Source organism: Chamaea fasciata, unplaced genomic scaffold (assembly GCF_029207755.1).
Source record: "Chamaea fasciata isolate MVZ Bird 193981 ecotype frontalis unplaced genomic scaffold, bChaFas1.0.hap1 SCAF_8, whole genome shotgun sequence".
NCBI classification, from domain to species: domain Eukaryota; kingdom Metazoa; phylum Chordata; class Aves; order Passeriformes; family Sylviidae; genus Chamaea; species Chamaea fasciata.
The window spans coordinates 25,078,661-25,103,474 of NW_027094093.1; the positions used below are offsets into that span (position 1 = coordinate 25,078,661).

Here is a 24,814-nt window from a genome sequence, read left to right on the forward strand (position 1 = left end):
TAAGCTGTGCAGATTTCTACAAAAGTCGACACAAGCTGCTTATGGAGTATATCCTGTCCAAAAGATAAATCATTCTGCAATACAAGTAACATCTCTGAATATTGTAATTTACAGGAATTTTTTTTAAAGACCAGCGCTACTTACATGTGGATGCACAAATGTTTTTCATATATGCTACAGGATAATTAACGGTTCTAAGAGAACTTCCTTCATAAAATACCAAATTTCCTAACACAGGTGAATGAATTAATGCCACAGAAAAAAATAGGCCGAATCCTGCCTTTTTAAAATAGGAGAAAGATGGGGTGAGCTTTTCACCAGACTAATGGGTGAAAGAGGCAAAAACTGAACTTTGGCTGCATGTATAATGGGTAAATTTATCTGATTTGAATTATACAAAATAATAGGTTCGTTCTATTCAAGTCTCATCCCAGACCCACCCCCCTTTTCCAGCCCTAGGGGAGGGAGCGTTAAATAATGGTCTGTGTAAACTGATGCTCATGCAGTAAGAGTTTGGAGAAGTGCTGCTTGTACAAGTTAAAGCAGGCACTGAAGAAAGAGCAACCAAATAAAAAGCAGCTGCAGGAGCAAAGTGGACCCTTCTGAAATTGAAAGATATGTCTTTCTTCACCCGGGTTTTGACGATGAAATGCAAGCAGACACTTGAATGTGAGAGGACTTACTTTTTTTACCAGGCGGTTTTTGCCAGCAGCAGGTTTCCCGGGCAGCCCCGGCTGTGCAGCAGCCAGTCGCTGGAGGTGCGGAGCAGCCCGCGGGCAGCGGCGGGGAACAAAGGCGAGGGGCGCGGAGCGGAGCTGCTGGAGCCCCCCCCGCGCCGCCTGGGCAGGGTGAAGAGCCTGCACGAAATGCCCGGACCCAACACCCTCTACAACCTCTACGAGTTCTTCTGGAAGGACGGCTTCGGCCGCATTCACGAAATCCAGGTACAGCTCCCTTCGGTACTTAATGCTTTAATCACGCCAGGGTTACTTAAACCTTTCCTTTCCTCCCCTCGTAAAGCGCTCGTGAATCGCCGTTTAGCAGCACCGCAGCTGGGCATCGCCGTGCCGCCTTCCCGCTGGGGAGAGCCGGGTTTCAGGGGATCCCCCACTCCAATCCCCGCCGCACCGGAGGCTCCGGCAGTTTTGTTTCTCGGGGGATCCCACGATCCCGGTTCCCCGTGCCCCGGCGCCCGCGAGCGCTCCCCGCGCATCTTTGTGCGCGTTTTGAACCTCTGGGGCGTGCCTCGAGCTGAAAGAAGAAGAAAATAAAAAGCACCTTTTTTATTTTTATTTTTTAAACTGGGCTGTTTCACAAGCTTGCAGAGGGCTTATTTTTGGCGGGCAGGGCTGGGAAGCGTGGGCTCCCCCGGACTCTCAGACCGCAGCACCCAGCCGCGCGGTGAAGCCGCCCGACACCCGGGGCCGCGCCAGTCCCGCCGCGGCCGAGGCGCCTCCGCCGCTGCCCTTCCTTCAGTCTGGCCCGGCGCTGCTCCGCCGTGTTCAGAGACCATTTTGTCTCTCCTACCCCGGCCTCCCCTTACATAAATACACTTTGCCTATACCGGCGCCCTGAGGGGGCGGTAGACGCGCCTGGCCCCGCTGCCGTCAGCGCTGGCCGGCCCCCGTGCCTTCGGCGGGAGGCGGGCGGTTTGAACCTCGCCGGGGGGGCGAGGGCCCGGCCCGGGAGCGGCGGCGACTGGCACTGCCGGCCCTGCCGCCCCCTCCGCGGCCGCCACATTGGCGGGGGAGGGGAGCGGGCGGCGGGAAGCGGGGCCGGATGGCGGCGGGAGGGGAGGGAAGGGGGAGGGCCGGGAGCGGCTCCTGTCACCTGGCGTGCTGCGGGGCTGGAGCGGGGGAGCCGGTGGAGCGAAGCAGAGCCCTGGTGGGGCTTGAGAATCGTCCTCTGGTCCGGGCACCTTCCCTGCTGCGGTGTCCCGCGGCCGGTCCCCTCCGTCGGTCGCACCTGGTGAGGGTGGGTGAGGCGCGTTATCCCTGCGGGAGCTGCGTAGACAAGGATCCTCCTCAGTGCAGCGCCTCGGTGATGCTGGCATGGGCAGCACTCTTACCATGAGGCTATCGCTATCCAGAGATGAATTCTTTTGGTTGCTTGGCCAAACATGTGGGTTTCATTCCTAAAAAGTCACAGTGCGTCTCCTGGGGCCCTTTCTCTGTGTAGTCCAAGCGATTCTAAAGGAAGCACTTTGTGTATGAGGGAGTAAAGCCGTGTGTTTCACTCTTTTGCAGCTGTGGATCCACAGGCTTTCCACTGTCAGTACAGATCTCGTTGGGAATATCTCAAATGGGGCATTTAATATTTTGCTTTTCTTAGTGACTTTTCCCAAATCGCTAGGAAGAAATTCACAGTCAGCCCCAAGAGGTTTGCTGCCTGAAAATTACTGAAATTTCAGGAAGAAAGAAGAGAGAGAAAGGAAAATAAAAATAGAAAAGGGAAATTAAAGAAAACAGAACTTTAAATGGTTTGAGAATCAAAACTTGAAAGTTAAGATTTACAAAGGGCCTAAAACACCTGAAAGAGGCAGGAGACAGAAAAAAAAAGAATCACGTAAGTTGGTTTTGTCCAGCTTTCTTATATTTACCATTTGGATTTTTAAGAAAAAATGTTAGGATGTATGCTGGATTCCATGGCAGCCAAACTAGATTGCTAATGATGAATTGCTTGCTAACTAAGACATGCAGATGAAACTTGAAGACAACTAAAGCTCTTTGTTTCTTTTTTTCCTCTAACTCCATGGTGTTGTACAGAATTTGAGAGGTACTCATCATAGTTTCGTAACACTAAAAAAGATGCTACAATTGGTTTTAAGTTCTTTCACTGTCAAAACAGTGAAAATTATTCAAAATGTGAAAAAGAATATAAGACATCCTAGATAGTATATGCTTTTCACTACTACTAGCTGAAATGGGTATTTTCTTCTTTAGTGAACACTATTCCTAGAAAGGAAAGTGTGAGGAAGGATAAGGAGAAGTTGCAGTATAATACTAGTTTTTATTCTGCTTAGAGTCTCAAGAATCGCAGGATGCCCTGTTTGCTTACATGTACAGTGCAAGTAGGCATTACATCTACCAGTCTGTTAAATTTAACAATACAGTGAACATCAGGAATGAATTAATCCCAAACCCTTTGGTAACCAGCACAGCTACTTAAACGATGTCCTTTGGTGCACTCAAATATTCGTGCGCTATATGCAGAATGGGTGGGGAAGCCAAGTGCTCTTTCACAAAGGAGGTTCTGTTCTCAGTAACATGATTCCAGTTAGTCCTGGCCAAAGTAGGAATGCCTACAGCAATTATGACAAAGGGAAAGTATTTTTAATTTGACGGGGTTACATCTCTTTTGTCTCATCAGTGCTATGTGAGGATAAAGAAAAGAAAGGTGAGGAGGGAGGGATTTGGATGCTGGCAGTTTGAATTTATGGCGTGTGAAAGAATGACTGCTGTGAGAGTGGTTTGTGAGGCACTAGAGTGGAACATTTTCAAGGTTTGGAAGAAGGGAAAGAAAAAGCCATGTTGTGATAGAAAGTATGGCAATAGAAATCCTGGGCATTTTTTATACATGAAGTTGACAGAATGGTGTTCAGTCTATTAAAGGAAAGGGATGTTCAAATACTTTGTCCTTGTCCATTTCTGGTATAAAACTAGTATTTAATTTATTTGATTGGCTAACTTGTCACTTGATTTATTTTCTGTTGATATTTTTTGTCCCATGTAAACCTCACCATTCGTGAAAAAAATAAACTGCTCCACAAAGAACAAAATTTGTTGAATCTGTTTTTCTGTGACTGGCGCCCCTCACTCCACTGATTTTTCCTTGCTGCACTTCTTTCCCAACTGAAACTTTCCTTTAAAGACATGTGCTCTCGAAGTTATTATCTACAAGTTCATTATCCCTAAAGTATTTCTAAGACAAGAGAGACTTTGGGTTTTGGGAGTGCTTGTTCATACATTGCTCTGTCTGTGCTGTTGGTTAGGAGCAGATCAAGCAGAAATGACAACTGAGTTCCTGCTGTAGCATTTCCCTCATCAGGATGACTAATACATAGGTCTCATATGAATTCAGATGCTGATTTTTGAAAATGGTAAGAATATTGTTGTGGGAGACCTTTCAAACTTAGATTGAAGTTGGCCATTGTGTTCCAAAAGTAGTTAAGAGGTGACTGGCAGAGACCACAATTACACAACTCATGTTTTATTTGGAAACTAGACAAAAAGAATTACATTTTTTTATGTGCACTTGGTATCATATTCTGAAGAGTGATTCATGTGTCTTAAGCTTATTGTTGGCAATTAAACACTTCATCTCTGGAACTAAGATTGAGTAAAACATATTTCACATAAGTTAATCTTGGGCCAGTTATACACTTTCACAAGTGTAGTTGGTGTCAACCATCTTGGGTTTATAATCAGCATAACTCTGTATGCAGATGTCTTTGGATTAGAATGTAGGTAATGTGTCAAAGAAACTGCTTTGCAGTTTTGGTGGGGTTTTTTCCCTCCTGAAATGAGGATGTACCTCAACTCCAAGTGAATTTGTAAGAGTTGAGAGTTTCACTTCATAACCATGTCAGAATGAAATTTATTTGAAAAAATCAGTAAGATTTCATGGGACAGTGATAGTGCAATCTTACTGGAAAACTTTTGGGGTTGGTTTTGTTTGTTTCTTTTAATATATATACACAGTTTAATGTTTTCCAATCCTCTTTATTAATTTTCAGTCCTCTTGTTTGCCTCCAGCCTGAATCACATGATTTGTGGATCAATCACTCAATAAACCCCTGTTGTGCTGTTATTATTCATGGTTAGGTGTCAGAGAGAAACTTGTACTTAGTTTTATAAGCCATTAAATGGTAGAGTTAGCAGTTATTTACAAAAGATATTACATTATATCTTTGTATTGTATTGGTAATTTAACCCAATATGCTTCCACGTTTTTCATTTTTGCGGACATTCTTTCTAACCTGTTTGATCTGAAGGGATGTGTTTTAAAGTGCACCAGGTCCTTTCATCTTCTCAGTGTTTGGTTTCACTCACACTCTGTGCCTCAGAGCTGTGGGTCTTTTCAGTCAGGGTCCTGAACTGTGTGACCTCTCTGTTTTCCTTGTGAATATTTCACAGAAATGCTTAGATTCTTCTCCTGACATTTCAAACCGTTCTTTGACTGGACGGCTGGGGATCAAATTCTAGATGCAAGAGATTGTGTATGACAAATTGTCAGTTTCCTTTGTGACAGTTTTCCTTAGTAATACTTGACTTCTGTTTCTTTTTGTTGGTGATGCTGTAGCAAAAACACACTCAGGAATATGGAAAGATCTTCAAGTCTCACTTTGGTCCCCAGTTTGTTGTATCCATTGCAGATCGAGACATGGTTGCTCAAGTCCTCCGAGCAGAAGGCAGAGCACCACAAAGAGCCAACATGGAATCCTGGCAGGAGTACAGAGATTTACGGGGGAGAGCCACGGGGCTCATTTCTGCGTAAGTGTTGTTAGTCCGTCACTTTCCTTGTTGTTTTGTGATTTAAATTTAGTGATTTCTGAAGGACTGTACAGGTCACCTGGGAAATCAGTGTGGGGAAATTGGTGTGTCTAGTGGGGGGAAGGGAGTAGGTATTTATGGTGAATGCTGTGAATTTGTTCTGCTGCGAAGTTTCAAAGGGATGGTAATGATGTGTAGTTGAGCGTGCAGTGAGCTACTTTGCATGAAGACATTCTTCGGGGATATGTATCAACTGGAGTTGTCTGAGTTGACTCACTTACCTACAAGCAGTTTTACAGAATAGAGCTTTACTAGCTTTGGCACTGCACCGCATGAATGTGGGTTTTTGCATCAGTTTGAGACTGTTCCATCTGGTTGGCAGTGTACTGTGTGGAATTGTTGGCTCAGATTTGTTTTAGCTTTATTGCTCACTGAAGTGCCCCCTCAGCAGACTAATGTAAAGAATGGTCAATTCACACTGTACTGCATCTCCACACAGATATTTTTGAATCTGGCTGATTCCCGAGGAGTTATCTGTCTGTACAGCTTGCATAACCTGGCAGCACATGTGGGTGTGGTTAATTGCCACTATGAACTACTCACAGTCCCCACTGACATAGGATGTTTATTTAGAGGGAAATTAATTTCCTGAGTCATGGACAGTCTGTTTCTTCATGGTAGAAAAAGGCTTTATGTATTGCACTGCAGACTCAAACCTTAAGCTGCAGTTGAGACTCAAACTAACAGTTCCTTGATGCTTAGTGAAAAGAGATCTTAAATCAGAAGACTCGGGAAATATCTGTTAAAGACGTCACATTCTTCTGCTGGACGATAAGTTTCTGTGCCTTGCAACAGCATTGCTCCAGGTAAAAAAAAAAGTACTGTTAAAATAAACACATAAAAGATAATTTCCCATTTTCACAAGGAATGAAAAGGTATCCCTGGAACCACTGTTCCCAAATACTCTGCTCATATGGAGTATGTAGATACTATAATTCAGATTTTTAATCTTCAGCACAAAGGTTTCCTTGCATAGCTCAGCTAAAGCAGAATCTGCAGCTGTAAGTTGTTTCTCTGCAGGTGGGTCTGCTCTCTTATTACTTTGTAGGTTTAGAACTGGGGTAGCTGAAAGTGATGTATCAGTACTGGAATTTTTAGTACCAGCTCAAGTTGTTGATTTGTCAGATCTGAATGTGATACCTTTATTTGGTAATTAAGTACTGGTTCTGTGTAAAAGCGATTTTGCAGACTACCCATTCAAATATTTATTTAAAGTCATTTTAATGGACTCTTTTGCTAATTTCTTGCATTAGCCACTAGTAACAGATTAACATAGGGACACTTGTCAAATTCAAAACACCGAGTGGGCAAGTTCTGTCATCTGTCATTCAACCCAGAGATTGATTTACACCTTAACATATATGTTGCAATACTGAAATTTAATGAGGGTATGTAATAAATACAGAATAAAGTTGTAGGAGCATAATACAAAATATGCATTATCATAATTTTCATTTTACCATTTGCTTTCATTTAACATGAAAAATTGCAGAGTTTGGTTGCAGAGCTCTTACCCAGCTGATGATTGTTAAGGAAAACTATGTATAGACATTATTAATAATTTCTTCCAGGGAGGGGGAGCAATGGCTAAAAATGAGAAGTGTACTGAGGCAAAAAATTCTGAAACCCAAAGATGTGGCTGTTTACTCTGAAGGAGTCAATGAAGTTATCACAGACTTAATTAAAAGAATCCACACCCTGAGAAGTCAAGAGGAGGATGGGGAAACAGTGATGAATGTTAACAACCTTTTCTTCAAGTATTCAATGGAAGGTAAGCCCAGGTTGGATGTGTAAAGAAAATGCGTGTAAAGAAAATGCACCTAAAGCAGTGTGGTTGTGGTTAGGCATGTCTGTCAAATGACTGTGCCCTGTTGTGATTAATCTGAAAAGGGAAGTTTGATATTCTGCATTCGTGTGTCTTCCTAGTTAGAGCAGTGGGTATCAGTAGAATTTCCTTGCAAAGTCCAATGACCTGGTACCTCGTATTAAGGAGCAATTCCCATGGAAATGTTGATGTATAGGCAAATTGTTCAATCAAGGCCTTGAACAGTCTCAGCACTCAGTATTTCTGTATCAGTTTCTCAAGAATAAGGGTGCTGACCTTCTAACAGGTGGTTTCTAAGACTAATTTCACAGTATACCAGCCAAGTTTCAATGAGGAATCTCCATGTGATGTACCTAAATTCAGTTCATAGCTTAATGTGGAAAAAGATACTGCTTTTCCCTGCCCACAGATGCCAAGTATGGGATTGTTATGCTTGCCTTAAGATCATCTGCCACTGGCTACCATTAATGAGGCAATGCTGAATGAAACCCTGGCCTGAGCCCGTGTGGCATTTCCTGTGTTCTTACAGAAATCTTGTGGTGATACATATGTAATGTATTTCTTCTGACTGCATACAACCCCATCTTGTTATATGTAATGCCTTTTAAAAACATTGGTACTCTTTGCTGACAGGCAGCTGAGTAATTTGGGATTTGAAGAATTTCCAAATTGCTCACTTATGAAGATGTTGTGTCAAATTGCTGACTGCCTGCTTGGTCTGTTTCACATTAATAGCATCTAAAAATGGCATTTAACTACCAGTTTATGGAATTTCAAACTGTGAGCTTACGGATTCACTGTAACTGCTGGTTTAGTTTAAATTCTTCACATTCTTTTAGTTTTTCATTTATAACTTGTGCCTGGCACACACTTATTTTCTATATGACTTGCTGTTTATATAACTTACACTGTAACTGTTCAGGGAACCAAGTAGGATGTAAGATTTCTTTGAAGGGGCCATGTAAACAGCAAGAGGATGTAGAAGAACTAGCAGTTTCTGAAAGAGGCACTAAAGAAAGAGAAGACACAGAAAAATATCTTCCCAGGGAGGAAAATTAGGAAAGGAAGAGTGGGTTGAAAATAACCAAATTTTAAATTTTTTTTTGTCAGTAAAGGTAAATTTCTAGCAAGGGGCCTGCAGAACTGCAGAAAAACATCTGTGAAAATTACAGCAAGTCTGAACAAGAGACAGTCAACTTTGTCACTTGCAAGGGTGTCACACTTGATGTTTTTCAGGGCTGGGTGTGTGCGGTAAGAGCACTGTCTGGAGTGCAACATTCTTACCCATTTATACAGACTCAGTATTCATTTGCTACCAGCTGGTGACAGACACAGCCTCTGGTAGAAACTCCTGCATTATCATCAATTATCAGAAATGTCTTTGGACTTGTGTGTCCCTGTGTGTTCAGAGACCAACAGGGCAGGCTCAGGATTTGTACTGCAGTGCAAAAGACAGCAAACAGGCTGGAGGCTGCTCTACTCCTGGTGGAATTGCTGGCTGTGTTCTCATGCTGAGCATTATTGACACAGCAGCTACTCTCTTGCTGCAACGTTTAGCTGGGCTATTTTACTGTGGTTTGAATTTCCCTTTTTTCTGTTCCCCAACTGAAGTAATAATAATAATAATAATAATAATAATAATAATAATAATAATAATAATAATAATAATAATAATAATAATAATAATAATAATTTCTTACAAGGTAGTTCCACTTTATGTTAGTTAATTCCTTAAATTATTATATATGTATTGATGTGTATAGACATGTGTATGGACAATTCTTTAATTTTTTTATGTGCAGGTGTGGCGACTATTCTGTACGAATGCCGGTTGGGCTGCCTGGAAAACAACATCCCACAGCAGACTGTCGAATACATTGAGGCTCTGGAATTGATGTTTAGCATGTTTAAAACCACTATGTATGCAGGTGCTATTCCCAAATGGCTTCGTCCACTTATTCCAAAACCCTGGAGAGAGTTCTGCAGATCCTGGGATGGACTCTTCAAATTTAGTAAGATTTAGTAGTAGAAAAGTTCAGCTGTATTTCTGAAGGTTCTCTGTGTGTTTGAGCGGGATAAGATGCATTTCTCGTCTAAAATTATAAGAAGACATTGTGGCAGAAGTAAGTTTCATATTAAATGCAGACTGGCCAGGGGAACTGTTTTAAAAAATATTCTACTGAAAACAAACCTTACCAGTACATTTCAAAACTCCCCTGTTTTATACTGCTCTTTCTTTATTTATCTTCACCTGTTTCAGCACCCACTTTTCACTCCAGGTCTGAGTGCTTTGCCAAGGTTTTATCTTAAGCCACTTCAATTTTAATGAGGGTAGTTTTGTTGACTTCAGCAAAATTTTAATTAGCACCCTGAGAAATAATCATCACTAGAACTGACCAGAAAGTTAATAAACTAAGCCCTGGCAATTAATTAAACACTTTGTAAAGTTGATTTATATATATACAAGTGCATAAGTTGACATCAAAGTACATAGATGTACTACAACATGAGGTTTTTTTGTAAATAAAACATTCCAGGCTACTTTATGAATCAGTTTTCATGTAAGTAGGAAGAAGGAGTTGTCTTTGCAATTTAATTTTTTTAATGTTCTTGAGTGCTAAAAGAACTTGAACAATTTTTCTCTCTCAAATACTAGAAAACTGTATGCCTTTTCATTTTTCTGTAAGCTCATATTGTGAGCCATAAACTTTCAGAGTTGTTTTTCTCTTCTTAAATCCCTTGTTTGACCAAAGATGCTGTTTGCAGTCACTGGGGTATACATGGAACTATGGCTGAAATTACTCAGCGTGTCATTCACTGAAGTTCTTGAATTTTTGTTATCATTTGAGGCTCTTCATCTTTGTCTTCAGAGTAATTAATTTCTGTGTCTTTGACCTTGTGATTGCTGCTAGCATCTCGTAGCAGCCTCTCTGTGCTGAGTTGCAGCACGCTCTGCAGAGTTCACCCCTTCTTGCAGAGTCATCAGGAGACAAGCCAGGTGGGTGTAAAAACTTGGCCTTGAGCTTCCCTCGGGGAAGGGAACTGAAGTCTCTTGTGCCCTTTCTTTGTGCTCAGCATTCTCATGCTGTGAGCTACCAAGGTTCCTGTCAGCTCAGTCTTTCCTTGCCATGAGTACCCAAGGACTTCTACCAACACTCTAGGATTTTTCCTTAAGAAAAAAGAATTTTTTCCCCTGAATGTGCAGTGTGGCATAAGTGAGAAATGTGATTACTGAATGGAACCAGCAGAAAAATAGAAATGGAGGCTTAACAATTTTTTTTAATCCCAAAGGTCAAATCCATGTTGACAACAAATTGAAGGCTATTCAGTCTCAGCTGGACCAGGGAGAGGTAGTGAATGGTGGGCTACTTACACACCTCCTAGTGAGTAAGGAACTTACTTTGGAAGAGATCTACGCCAACATGACTGAAATGCTTCTGGCAGGAGTGGACACAGTAAGCTTGTTACCGTTTTTCTTGTGCATAGTTGTTTTTGTAAACCAGTATCACTGGCAGCTCTCTTCAGAGGGACTACATTGTTTATAAGGATGTAATTTTAACACATTTAAGCCATGACACCTTTAAAGTGATAGAAAATACTTCCTGTACTGTGTAATCTCTCCACTGGAATGAAATCAGTGCTGTGGTTTTCAGGAACCCATCATTTGGGAGTCTGTTCCACAGTTTATTAAACAGCAATAAAATAGCAATTGTCTTTACATTCAGCTTGTATTTCACACATTTGCTTTTTACTAGTTTGCTTATCAGGTTGGTGTTTGTGCTACTTTAGGTAGACCACAATAGAAAAGTTAGCTGAAAGTTAGTGTGAAAAAAATTGATCAATAAACTCATGTGTAGAGTTTGGTAAAGGATTTTCATGTGTGGCTAATTAAATCAACTGGGACACACATTATGGATCAGATACCTGCTTTCTGCTGGAATCCATTAGGAGAGGGATGTTGGGCCAGTGATGATGTGGATAAAGCATTAGTTCACTCTACCCCTTCTTGTGCTGGCAACATAGGGTCAGGCTGAGGCAAAGAGCTGTGGTAAAGGCTCAGGATCAATGGGGCTGGTGTATCTAATATGTTGACACCTAGGAACATGCTTCAAGGGCCTCTCATTCTTCATTCTTCTGATTTGCCATACAGACCATTTGAAGAAACATTAATGTCGTGTGTGTATCTTCCCTCTCGTTCCTATCACATGTAATGATATGTAGCTCAGTGTAGCTCAGTACTGACTGCAGCATGACAATTGGAAGAGCAAGGAAAAAGAAATATGAGTTACTTTATGCACAATGTATACAGAGTTATTTTGAATAGCAATGAACACTGCTACTATAAATGATTGTTACTGAAAATATTATTTTAAAGAAATTATATTAATTTAATAAAGAAGTGCTATGTAGGATCTAAATAGCCTTACAGTAGAAAAGTTTAAAATAAGTTAAAAAGTAAAATGGTCTTAAAGAAAAGAAAAACTCTCTGGATAATTGAATTCAGATTTTTTTTGGCTAAAGAAAGTTTGTAAGGTTTCTAAAGAAAACAAAAAAAACCCCAACAGCAATCACTCCAAAATAAGGAGCATATGTAAAACTTCTTTCTGTGCTGAATATTACTCCATTGGTTAAATGTCCCAAGGGCTTATGAGTTTGCAGAGCTTTTTGATGTTTAGTTCTTAAGCAAAACACAGTTATTCATCCCATTCATTTTCTAATCTTTCAGACCATTAATTTTCCATTTTTAGTGTGTGACATTTTTCATTAAAATAAAATTACAATGTTCATGCCAACAAGAATTTCCCTTTCCATTTGACTCAGCTTTCTCAGCTAGCAACAGTCTTTTTCTGAGAGGACGATTCTTCTGACTTCCTCATTTTCAAGTACAAAGCAAAAATTGAAGGAATCTTTTTTCCCCTAGTGCTGTCAATTTGGATCTCATTTTTTCATAGAAACTGAAAGAGGTTTAGAGGATTATAAAAGCATTCAACAGACTTGTGAGTCAGTTGTTGGCTACAAGCATTTCGTCTGTTGGTGGAACAGCCCTGATTTTTAAGAAGTTATGAAGGAAGTGGGAAGCTGGGAAGGAACACTATCAGAGAAGTTCTGTACACAGCTGGCACAATTGCCAGCTCCTCTGAGTGGAATAGAACTGGGTTGCATTGTAGAAGGCACAACCATTCAATATTGCAAGAAAAACAAGAAAAGCTTATGAGAATGGTACTTCTAGCATTATACCCCAGTTTGAAGACAAGACATAAAAGATCACCATCATTACGAATTTGCATTCTAAATTGATCTTAACACCAACATAAGACACTTCCACACGCTGATTTTTTTCCAGCTGTGGTGAAAAAGGATTACATAATGGGTTTCTTTAAATCCTCTTGTGCTCAAAGTTGAACTGTGTCCGGCCTCGTGTTCTGTTTCTTCTTCACAAAAAATATTTTTAAATGATAGGGGTGTAGCATTGCTTGCCAAAAGGATAAAGCATAGTCTTAGCAGTGACTTTATCAATTCTGTTATGTGGATGTTATGAGGGGACCACCATATGCTTAAAAGGATTTGGAAATGTTCTGAGTAGTATTTTCTTATCTTGTTTCCTGTGAAATGTTTTTGTTGGAAGGAAAGGTGAAATGCATATTGAAAACTAAGAGCTAACTAAATCCATTGCTGTTTAGAGTGTTTATGTTTCAATATTGCTTGCATAGTGGGGTTTGCATTTGGTTTGTCTGTTCCTTTTTATATTTCACTGGGAAAATATCAGCATGGGTTGTTTTGATATGTGGTGGACTTTTAGATGGAAAAGGGATGAAGGAGGGGATGGCAAAGTCTGGCAACTTCCCATTGAATCCAGATGTGAATCATTGCCAGCCTCTTTCATAACTTCAAATACATAAAACACGTAGTTGAAAGCTGATTGTTTTTCTTGGCTTGAAATTATTTTTAATGCAATCTGGTTGGGCTTGATGATTGTCGTTTTTTCCTTAGACTTCTTTTACTTTGTCCTGGGCAATATACTTGTTGGCAAAGCACCCAGAGGTGCAGCAACGTGTTTATGAGGAAATAGTCAATAAGCTGAGTAAATATCAAGTTCCAGTTGCTCACGATGTCCCAAAATTGCCTTTGATTAGAGCTGTCCTAAAAGAAACCTTGAGGTAAGTGGCAGACAACTAGAAGATTTAATTCTACGTTTTTCTAAGGAATTTTGTGTCCATTTTAGCATTTGTAGTTTATTGTTGCTACTGCTATTTGCTGCTTCTACTTTTATTTATTTCACCAGTATTGTGTCCAAGGATGCTCAAGCAATGAATAAGATAGATTATATAATGTTAATGTTTCTAACTATGGTAGAAGTGGTATCACATATGTAGGACATGTCTGTTAAGGTAAGAAATGGAAAGCTTGATTTTTCCCTTTAGTCTGTATGATAAAATGTAACAACCTCCTCCCCCCCACTGGTACTTTGCAGTACCACTTCAATAATTTCAAGCTTTTTGATTTAAATTAAAGGCATGTGACATACTTTTTAAAAACATGTTTATTCTAAATGTTCATGAGGTGAGGGGAGTAAGAGGATTTTAGAGAAGGCATCAATAAAGCTTTTTCTGCTTTAGCAAGTGTTAAAATGTCTCCAGCTTGACCACCTGCCTTCATGATTGTAAATGTGTAAAGTGAATAAATGCATAGACCAAATAGCTCAACCTTCAGTTACTAATAAATAACTTTTCTCAGATGATGGTGATATTCTCACAGATGATTCAAGGTCTTTGAAGCTCCAAGGTGTTCTGTACTCCTGGAAAACATTTTTGGTGTGAATGAATATGGCATTCATCCTGCATATTTGTGAATACAAATTGGAATCTAAACGTTTTAAAAATTGTATTAGTTATTACTGTTGAACTTCAGATAAATATTTCTCACTAGGTTATATCCAGTATTGCCAGGAAATGGAAGAGTGACCCAAAAAGACTTGATCATTGGAGGATACTTGATACCTAAAGGGGTAGGTTCTGTTGCAGTCCTCTGCAGAGAACAGTTTAATTTTTGCAAATGAAGTATGATCTGCTACAACATATATATACTTCATTGATTTTAAAAGATTTCACCACGCTAGAACATTAAGAGGAAAGTATTTCAGTATACCCATTTATATGCCACAAATAGATTTTAGGATTGACTTGTTGCTGTTGATCTGATATTTTTTTGTGTCCTCTCCTGGAAATGAAATTTATCATCATGACTTCTTCTTAATATTCTTGAGAGTGGAGTTTATTAATAACATATCTGTGTAATGGTACAATTCAATTAAAAAAGCATGAATTTCATTATTCTTGCAGTTTTCTAATTCTTTGTCTGTTAATTCACTTTATAGAAAGTTTCTCCTTTTTTCTCATAGCAACTTCATGAAACAATTCCTAATACTTGTGTCTTGTTCCCATTTCCTTCCCCACTAAATCTTCTCTAATATATCCAGCAACTCTGAAAGAAATTTGAAGATTATTTCCTTTGACCAACTGAGAAAGGGATTTGATTTTTGAGATATCCTTTTGTCTTTGGAATTACTTAGAGTTGCTTAATTTTTATCACCTCTTATTGCAGAGATTACAGTATTTGCAAATGCTTTTAAATTTTGCTATGTGCATTGGAGCTAGCTAAATATAAATATCATTTATTTCCTCAGACCCAGCTGGCACTTTGTCATTATGCTACTTCATACAGTGAAGAAAATTTCTCAGTGGCAAATGAGTTCCGACCAGAGCGCTGGCTGAGGAAAGATAATTTGGACAGAGTAGACAACTTTGGCTCCATCCCCTTTGGTTATGGCATTCGAAGTTGTATAGGGAAAAGAATTGCAGAGCTGGAAATTCATCTTGCACTGATTCAGGTTAGAACTGTGTGACAGCATTACAAGAAAAAAAGTGAATTTATATTATATTTTTTAATTTATACCATTTCTGGGTATGCTACAGTGCTCAAAAACTTTGTATTGGAGTGTTGTCTAACGTACTCATGCTGCAAAGACTTAAAAAATTGAAAATAATCAAGCTTCCAGTGTAGCATAGTACTTAAACTACATTGCAGATGGTATGGTACACATGATGTAAAACTAAAGGTAAGTTCATTAAGGAAATATATGGATTTGGTACAGAAGACTTTTGTAAGCAAATCAGAAATCTTTCTTAATGTTTATTAGAATGGTTACCTGCTCAGTTTCTGTGTTTTATTTAGAAGAATTCAGATCTTAGAAAGATCTAAAATAGATTTTATATCCATGTGCTGATCAAAGTGTGATGACAAACAGTATAATTTTTCTGTGTTCTGGGCTTTTCTGTCTCTTCTTGTTCTTTCTTCTATGTCATTATCATTTTATATATACATAATTTATAGTTATATAAATAGTACATATTGAGATATATTGTTTTTGATTAGTTCATATCATAAAGAAAATGTTCTCAACAGCTGCTGTATTTTTTGTCATTTACAAAACAGCCTATAGCTTAGATAATGAGTCCAGATTGTGCAATCAAATAATGAAGATTTGGTAACTATAGTTACTTAACTATAAAAATATTTAGATCCATTTTATGTATTCAGAGGAAAGCTTGATTGAATTTGTCTTTGAATTTCCTTCAGCAAACTTCTAGAGCAATTTCTGAACAATTAGTACCTGCCTTTTGGAACTGAGAGTGAGAGAGCTCCCAGGGGGCCTAGTAAAAAAACCACACTTCCATGTTGTTGAAAAGGAGGCTGAAGGAAGCAATGGAGAACCTGCGTTGTTTTCTGGAAAGAAACTAGAACAAAATAACACACAACCTATTTACAAACATAGAGATGATATTTAAGTGAGTTAAAATTAGAAACACACGGATCTTTTCAAAGAGAAATTCAGACCAGTCTGATTTCTTTCTTTGGCTTGATCACTTACCTCATGTGGGAGTATAAAGTAAGTCATATGTCATATACTCTGACTTCAGAAAGTATTTTCACACGTCGTGTATGTTTTTCTCTCAAATTAATAAAATTTGTTCCAGATGGAAGTGCCCATAAAATGCATGCACAGCTGGTTGGAAAAAGGAAATAGCTGGAGGCACTAGCTATCAAATATTTGCTGTTGAACTGGGAAAGTATTTAATTAAAATTCTATAAAAGTCTGTCCTGCGTTTGATTTAAGCTGTTATTTTCATTAACGGTTTAAGTGATGGATTAGAGAATATTTTTACAGTTTGCATGGGATACCAAGCTGATGTGAATTAAGTTAAAATCAGGAGATGTGAATATCGAATTTTGAAAAAGAAGGAGACATATTCCAAAAGCAACACAAAATCATTCACTAATGACAGTTGCAAGTTAGTCCCCTTGAGAAGAAATAAATGCATAAATACAAACTTAAGAACAACTGTCTGGGTAATATTAGTACCACAGGAACAGATTGGAGGGATATAGTAAAAAATTAGTCAATTCTGACAAAGCAATGTGATTCTACATAATGTTAGCAGCATTAGCAAGCATTTTGTATGTCAGAAAGAGGAGCTAAATTACTGTCTTGCCAAACATTGATGAATCCTCACCAAGTAATGATAAACAGCCATCCCCATGCGCTGCATTTTAAGGACAAAATAGCCATATTTAAGGAAATTTGGAAGATAAAGATAATAACAGGAGGAATTTTAAAAAGAGAAAAATTAGATAAAAGTTTCATCAGATATCAGACACTGAAAAATGTAGTTACGTATAGGAAAATAATACATTGGTATTCAGCCATACTAGAAGGATAAGAGATAATTACTTAATTTATAGAAAAAAAGTGAGATTTATTATTAGGAAAAGTTGAGGATGTAGCAGTATTTCCCTCTTGAAAGGGAAATAGATATACCTCAGTAGATAGCTGAGGTATTCCTCACTCAGAAAAATGTGTCTGATGGGGTTGGGATTCCTATAGCTTTCTTAGTAATTTTACATATTGATTGATATTAAAGGAAGTGAAATAAAAAACACATAGAGAGGAACCTCACAAAGTCAAAGACCTTAGTTTCATTGGTAGTTCAGACTGTTTAATCTTTATGAGGTTATGAGGAAATTCATCGGAAAGGACTTGCTCAGTCCTCCCTCCATCAGAGGAGGAAGATTTTGAACTATAATCTTTACCTTGTGACACCTTCTTTATAATTTCCTGGATGGGAACCATAGCACTTAAACTCTGCCAAACTGGCAACTCAAATTTTGCTTGTGACAGTCTGTTATGTTCCCTTCTTTAAAGGCTACTCTTCATTGGTAATTTTGTTTTTCTAATACTTGTCCTGTTCATGTTCACAGCTACTTCAGAATTTTGAAATCAAAATTTCTCCCAAAACTGAACCAGTTCACGCCAAAACTCACGGACTTTTGACTCCTGGGAACTCCATCAATGTCAGATTTTCTGACAGGAAGTGAAACTCCAATGTTCTGGAAGTACTTACACAATTTTCATGGAAACAGGTTTGCATTTTGAGGAAGTTTAACACACGCTTGTTCTCTGGTTTGTAGGTTTTGGCAATATTATGAAGTATTATGTTCTGCTTTGGTTCTAGCAGTACATAAGAGCAATTACCTCTCCTGTAACAGTTAATAAAACCAATGGAAGTACATACCAAAAAAATTCCTTCTTGCACTGGGAATCTCCTTTCTTCTGGGAGAATTCCTAGTAATGACAGCACATGCATTGAAAAAAGCCAACCAAAAGTAAATTCAGACATGTCAATATCATTCAGTGGTTTTGTTACGCTGCTACTCGAGTGCATTTGAGAGCAAGGGGATTATTATATAATATGTGGAAATCAGCTGCATGTATAAGTTTGTGTTTTCCTGTTTCTTGTCCTCCAGTGTTTTTTAAAAGTTTCCATGTAACAATGAAATTATGAGATCATTTTTTTTATATGTAAAAACATTTACTCTGCATGTATTAAAAAAAAAATCCAGTAATATGAAAAGTAAGGATAGAAAAAATAACTTATGTCATGTTGTTTAGACTTGAAATACAGAACATACACAAATTTATCTAAACTTAATCCCCATAAAATGTTTCTATATAGTTTTAAAAAAATAAAAATCTTAAAAATGAAAGTTTAAATGTCACATTGTAGAGTTTGAAGCCAGGCATTGTTCTCATCACCAAAGCACAAGCCACTTTCATTCTAGCTAATATGCCAAACCCAAATGTAAATACTAAAAAGAAGTAGTTGTTACATTTTTATCACTTAATTAAAATACTACTTTTAACTTTATTCACAGTTCTTCAACAGTAAGAACTGGAAACTTCCCATTTTAACTTGCTGAACCCATAGGCAAATACAGAGTTCTGTAGGATGGAAATGTGACTACTGAAGTATTCAGAGAGTTGTTTTTTTTTTTACTATCTGGTGCCTAACAGAAAGAGTGGACACCTGGAAGTTTGGGTTTGGTCTTTTGGGGTTGTTTTGTTTCTTTGTTTGGTGTTTTATTACTATTACTACTTCTCCTATGACAGCCAACAGAAAACTCTCTCTTGCACGATACTTTGGATAACTTTAGTATCACTGCACTAACCTTACATTCTCGTTTTTGAGAGAAACCTTGTACCCTGTATCCACCTTATCCCTTGAGCAATGTTCGAACTTGCATATACTAATATGATACTATGTATATACAGTTAACTGTTTACATGTCAGGCTCTGACTGGTTTTGGGAGGTAGTTTACATACTGACAATTAAAAGTATTTCAGCTAAATAGACTTAGCAAAAGTTTTGCAACTTGGTTCTTAAAATGACAAAACTGTTCTTTGATTGTCTAGCCCTTTGATTGTCTTCCCTTTGTCTAGGAAGTCAAAGACAGGTTCGAAATTAAATAACACTGTCGTTTAATGGTGTACATGAAATTTCACATTGCTAGCTAGCTATTACAGTCACGTGGTTATAGTATTTTGATGCCTTTTTGTGGTGTCTTTTCAAGGTTTAGACAAAAGAAAAACAGAATCTCCTTTGTACGGATCTCATATAAAAAATGATAACACTAAACAAAATTGATCTGATCTATGAGAGGATTAAATGCTTACATAAGGACTTTCAACTGTTATTCTTGTATTGAGCATATATGTTTACTGTAAGAAAACTAGGTATTCTGCTGCGAGTATTTTCCTTGAACAAGATTGCCTTCTGATTTTTCCAGGGCTTCCAATTCCATCTTTCTTATTTTTCCTTTCTTTCCCATTGTTATTTTCAATTGTCTCCATCTTAAATCAAATTAAGAGATTTGTATGTGCCAGAGCCAGCTGACGTCCCAAAGGAGATGTTTTGCAAAATCTGTTTAAAAGTCTATGGACTGAGTATTTGACTCCATAACCCTGCCTGGTTTTGTTGACTTGGAGACAAAGAACTCCTGCCTTGAATCCAAATTTGGGTGCCATATGGTGCCTTCCTTTTGCTTTGTCATAGCATATTAGAAACATCAGCCACTGCTATGTTGCAGTACATTTGCTGCTTGGTATGAGTCCCTAAGTAACACATCATTGTAGAAGATGGAAGAGACATTCTAAAATGCTTTTTGTAGCATTTGGATCTTTTAATGAAAACAGCCAGTATTTTGTTCTAATAGAGCACCTATCCATGTAAGTTGTCTTTTATACATAATAAAATATTTATACAAAATTTACAAGTCTTGGTTCTTATTTAATTACTAATTATATTTGCATTTTTTTTTAGCAGCCTAAAGTTTTAACTTCTTGTATTGAACTGAAAGATTTACTACTCCATGGGAAATTAATAGTTCAGCTAGAAAATGTGGGGATTCTTAGAAGAATTTAAGGTGTGTAATGACTTGGCAAAAGTGGAGATAACATATTAAGAATACTGTCATTGCGGAGGAAAGGTACTGGCAAAGGTATTGAAGGATTACCCAAGGACCAACCATGCTATGTTGTCACATAATGTTTATAACTTTAAAAACATGCTGTCATATAATTTCATATAATTACTAGAGATTTAAATCTTTGGTAATGCCAAACTTTGCCAGTGTATGTCCAGAGAAAGACTGGGAAGGTCTGTAACAAACCACTGATTCTCAGTGTTCAGAACAATGTTAGTTTGCACTGGCAGGCTCCCACGGTGACAGATGCATCGGAGGGTTTTTCACCTCCTGAAGTGTCACAGAAATGTCAATAGAGGATTTACAGGGGCAAGTGAAAAGCAGATTGTAGGATGATTTAAAATGCTACCAAGTGACACTGAGTGTACCCAGCGCTGTACAGCTACTGAGCACAGATGTAAATACACATGCCAGTACCATCACTGGGGAGGACAACTGCTCTTACACGTTGGGCCCTTCTGATTTTTGCAGTGAGCACCTCTGTCATGGACTATATTTATTGAAGCAAGATAAACTACAGTTCCCTGGGATGTGTGTTGGAAAATATTTGGGAAGTGGTCCAAAGTTGCTTGGTATTTCTTATTTCTGTGCAGGTTTTCATCTAAACCTTACACATGCAGTAGTAAATAAAAAAGTTGGATGAAAAGGAGTGAGTAGTAATTATTTTGGTACCTGATAGTTTTTTTAAAAAAAAATTACATATATGTACAATATATATTTGTATATATTGTACATATATATTTGTATATGTGTACAATAAAAAGAAAAGTATTTTATCTGCTGTGATTAATGCACATGTTCACTTTCCTTTTTCCCTTTCAGATGGTACTTACAACAGAAAGTAAATATATATAAATATATATATATGCCAAGAGCTTGCAAATATTTATTCATGTTCTTGCTGGAGAGAAAAAAAAATGACCAAAACATGTAAATGTCATGTGGATATTTCAAAAATAATTTCAGCTGAGTTTCCCCTATGTTTCCAATCGGATTTTCTTCAGGAAACCACTGAAAATACTACACTGTGGTTTTGGTACCACTAGGTGGTGCTGCCTTTATAGTATTCCTTAGTGAAAGTCTGTGATTATGTATCTGTGGAAAAAGAAATATATAGCTAAGAGCAGCGTACTTACTATGGCTTCTTAAAGATAGAGGAGTTTGATTACACTTGTTTCACAAGGACTCTTAGCCCCTGTACATGTAAACGTTCTGAATTTCTATTCATCTTTTGCAAATCCTTGCTGAAAATGGGAATTTGCATGTGGAAAAATGTATAGTATGTCCAAAGTTTCACATGGGAAGAGTTTTGTTAGAGAAAATCCAGCATTTGTAGTCCTGTATGGCTCCTGCTGAGATTTGTCTTTAACAGTTTGTTAATCATTGAGCTTTGACACTCTACCTGTTATCATGCAAAATTCAAAATAAAGCCAGTTTTTACTCTGAAGAGATCACAGTCTAGGCGAGATAAGAGTAAAGGAGACAGGAAATAATTAAGGGAGATATTTGTGTGTTTCAGACACTATTGCAGTAAACATTGCAGTAAACAGGAGATCATCTGACACCATTTAGAGGATGTTGCACCAATCTTGGCAATGTTTGAAACACAGTATTTGCTGTCAAATGTTTATCTAGTTGGGAAACAATTACATTGAAGTGTAAACTCACTGAAGCAGCCCACTTTAGTCAGACAAAAGGAAGGCTGGAGTCAGGGATTTTGGAAAGAAGTGTCCAAGGTATAAAGGACTGCAAGAGAATGTTTGCCACAACAGTTAAGTATGGAATAAGAAACATTCAGAAAAGCCTTTCTTACTTTCAGCAGCTTAACTTGTGAAGCTCTTTGTCTGCTTTATGCAGACAGGGGTGAACACTTGAATTTGCTTGAAGATTCCCACATAATGCAAAGACAGTCTCATCCCAGATGCAAAAAGGAAGCATTAAATCTAGTTGATTAGAGAATCAGAAAGGTATGCAGGGAATCAGTTACACATGTCTGGAAGGACTTGGCAAAAAATCTTCATCTAAGAAGATACCACTGAAAAGGCAATCAGTATTTCACTATGACATTTATAGATGATTCTTTTATGGTCACAAATTCATAAATAATAAATGCATAGTAATCATGGTAATTCTATCAAACACCCGTTATTTTCAGATGAAGTTGTATGAAATAACATGCATTTCTTTTCACAAAGAATGAAGGCACCAAATTCATCCAAGAAATAATCATTCACTCGTTGCTAGTCAGCTTAGTTTTGCAATATAAATAGATATCAGCTCCAGAAAGTGTGGGCAGCCATTCGTCTCACTTCTATCCTATGCTGTATTTTTAAAATGGTTACAAAACACCCCAACTTTACAGATTTCTGAGACATAAATTTCAGCTGGCAAAGCTTTCTTACTCATCCTGTGATGCAGAGATCAATTATCACCTCTGCAGGGAATGGCTACACTTATCCATCCACTGGCTATGTCTGGTTAGATTGAGTCAGGAAGGATCTAATACAGCCATGCTGCTCTGTCAAAGCAGATGTCTATAATGCTTGTATGTTTTCAAGGCTGTAAATTTTAGGCCCACACTGAACAGTTTCACTGTTGAGTTCCTATTTCTGCATCTTCTGTGACTGGGTCATCTTGACTGACAAAGCTTCATTTGGCAAATGCATAGAGATTAATGTTTTGATCTGTCACGATTCTGGGTCACATTGGAATGCAAGAGTACTACTTGTAATTACTGCAATTGTGTTGATGTATAATTTGGTATTAAGTACTTTCATTATTATTTATGATGTTGGCATTTCACCACACAATACTATAGGCAAGACCAAATAAAATTTATACTATTATTTGGCTAGCAAATAATTACAAATAGCACATTGTCCTTTTTCTACTGGAACAGAAAATAGTGAGCTACTAATGAGTTTCTGCCATGAGAAATGATGAAATATTAGTTGTGCAATTCATGTAAAATAAAAATTAATTAAATGACAGAAAAAATATATAGTGGATGGGGAATAACCTTACATTTCCCAGATGCTGGGTTAAGTCAGGGTCCTCAGGCTTCTCCACTGAATTGACTACTTCTCAGAGGAGAAAATCTTCCTAGGCCTTTCTTTGCTTTGTTTCTATGACTATTATGTAACTGCATAGTGATAAGAAAAAAGAGAAAAGAAAAGAGTTTGTTATTTTTAGATGTCTTGAGGAAACAAATGGAAGCATTCTCTTTATTGGTTATCATCATGTACTTGATATCTAAAGTTTGGAAGTTTAATGTTGAACAATTTGACTGGAAAGAGAGATGTTTAGTGTTAGCACCAGGGAGCAATGAAAATCCATTATTTATTTCTCCAGGATCTGTAAAGAGGGACTAAAACAAGGAAGGCTTGTCATGCTTTAATGTTTTATGAAGTATTTTTTAAGGGGATGGCAACTCATAAAAAGTAAAGAACTGCTAGCTAGAAGATACTTCCTTTGGGTGGTTTTTGTGATTGTGATTGGTTTTTTTAGTGACTACTGATTGTAACCAAGGGGGGCAGAGAAATACATCAAAGACAGCAGTGAGTCAATCAAGTCTTTGTGATCAGCTTGGCATTCCTGTGAGATGAATAGCAACCTCTAACTGCAAGATAATGTGGGACTAGTATCTAAAGAACTGCCTCTAATATTACCTATAAACAAATAGGAACCTGTTAAACATTTTTTTATAAAAAGAGCATAACTGCTCTGATTAGCTTTATCAAAACTGTTCCATCCTATGCGGTATAAAGCACAAATTGTGTGCATTTCCATTTATATAGTCTGGTATTTGTATAAAAAGATGAAAACTTGTTTGCTGTGGTAATGGATAGGATAGGATAGGATAGGATAGGATAGGATAGGATAGGATAGGATAGGATAGGATAGGATAGGATAGGATAATTAAATGTCTCCAGGAAACAATTAATGGCAAGGTCAAACTTTCTTGTTCTCCCCCATAAAGAAAAGCTTTCTAAATAGAATGGAAATGTGTAATTTCAGCAGGAAAGAACTGTGTGCTTTGTAGGATTACCACATCCTTAGGAGGCTATGAGTTGGTGTAGTGTTGGTAGGATTTGCAAGTGGATTGTCCCTATTTGTTGCTCTGTCTAGCAAATGTGGGGTTGCTTGCCATTCTAAATGTTTACTGTGTAAGTCTTGGTAAATCTGGATCATGCTGGCATGCTAGGAAGGGATATTTTCGCTTGTTTGGTTGGTTGTTTTAAATCTAGGATCTCAGAAGATCTGACAGCACACATACAGCTAGAGGATAATGCTGTGCAAGATTATTCTTGTCCAGGCAGTTTGCTTTGTTTTGCTGTGATGCAGCTCACTGCTGTTATGTAGACCAAAAATACTGTTCTCTTTTAATAGCTGCCTTTTGGGTTTCTATTTGTTACCAGTTTCTGGAAGCTTGTTTTACAAGCAGCACAATTCTGCAATATATATATATATATATATATAAAATAAATTTATCTGTACCTCCATGTCCAAGAGAGAAGTGTCACATTTTATTTTTCCTTAGTTTGTGACTCAAGGCTG

The 24,814-nt window shown here is 37.9% G+C and overlaps 1 protein-coding gene across 2 annotated transcripts; it reads left to right on the plus strand.

Moving 5' to 3' along the window:
* Window positions 1-578: 578 nt before the first annotated feature.
* On the plus strand, window positions 579-19,999 carry CYP27C1 (cytochrome P450 family 27 subfamily C member 1). Of its 2 annotated transcripts, none has more exons than XM_066189277.1 (9): window positions 579-944; window positions 5,302-5,492; window positions 7,124-7,323; window positions 9,180-9,389; window positions 10,669-10,832; window positions 13,369-13,535; window positions 14,305-14,383; window positions 15,062-15,265; window positions 17,695-19,999. In XM_066189277.1, the coding sequence occupies exons 1-9, from the start codon at window positions 618-620 to the stop codon at window positions 17,809-17,811; spliced, it is 1,659 nt and encodes a 552-aa protein (XP_066045374.1). In that variant the 5' UTR covers window positions 579-617; the 3' UTR covers window positions 17,812-19,999. The 2 variants fall into 2 exon arrangements, with proteins under 2 accessions (XP_066045374.1, XP_066045375.1); XM_066189278.1 differs by having other exon boundaries at window positions 871-944; window positions 5,375-5,492.
* Window positions 20,000-24,814: the final 4,815 nt, after the last annotated feature.

Bases quoted from the DNA above. Each gene is read 5' to 3' on its own strand.
- CYP27C1 (XM_066189277.1), top strand. From the start codon at position 618: ATGTCTTTCTTCACCCGGGTTTTGACGATGAAATGCAAGCAGACACTT. The intron at 945-5,301 runs GTACAGCTCCCT...GTGATGCTGTAG, and splicing joins GCCGCATTCACGAAATCCAG to CAAAAACACACTCAGGAATA. The intron at 5,493-7,123 runs GTAAGTGTTGTT...AATTTCTTCCAG, and splicing joins GCCACGGGGCTCATTTCTGC to GGAGGGGGAGCAATGGCTAA.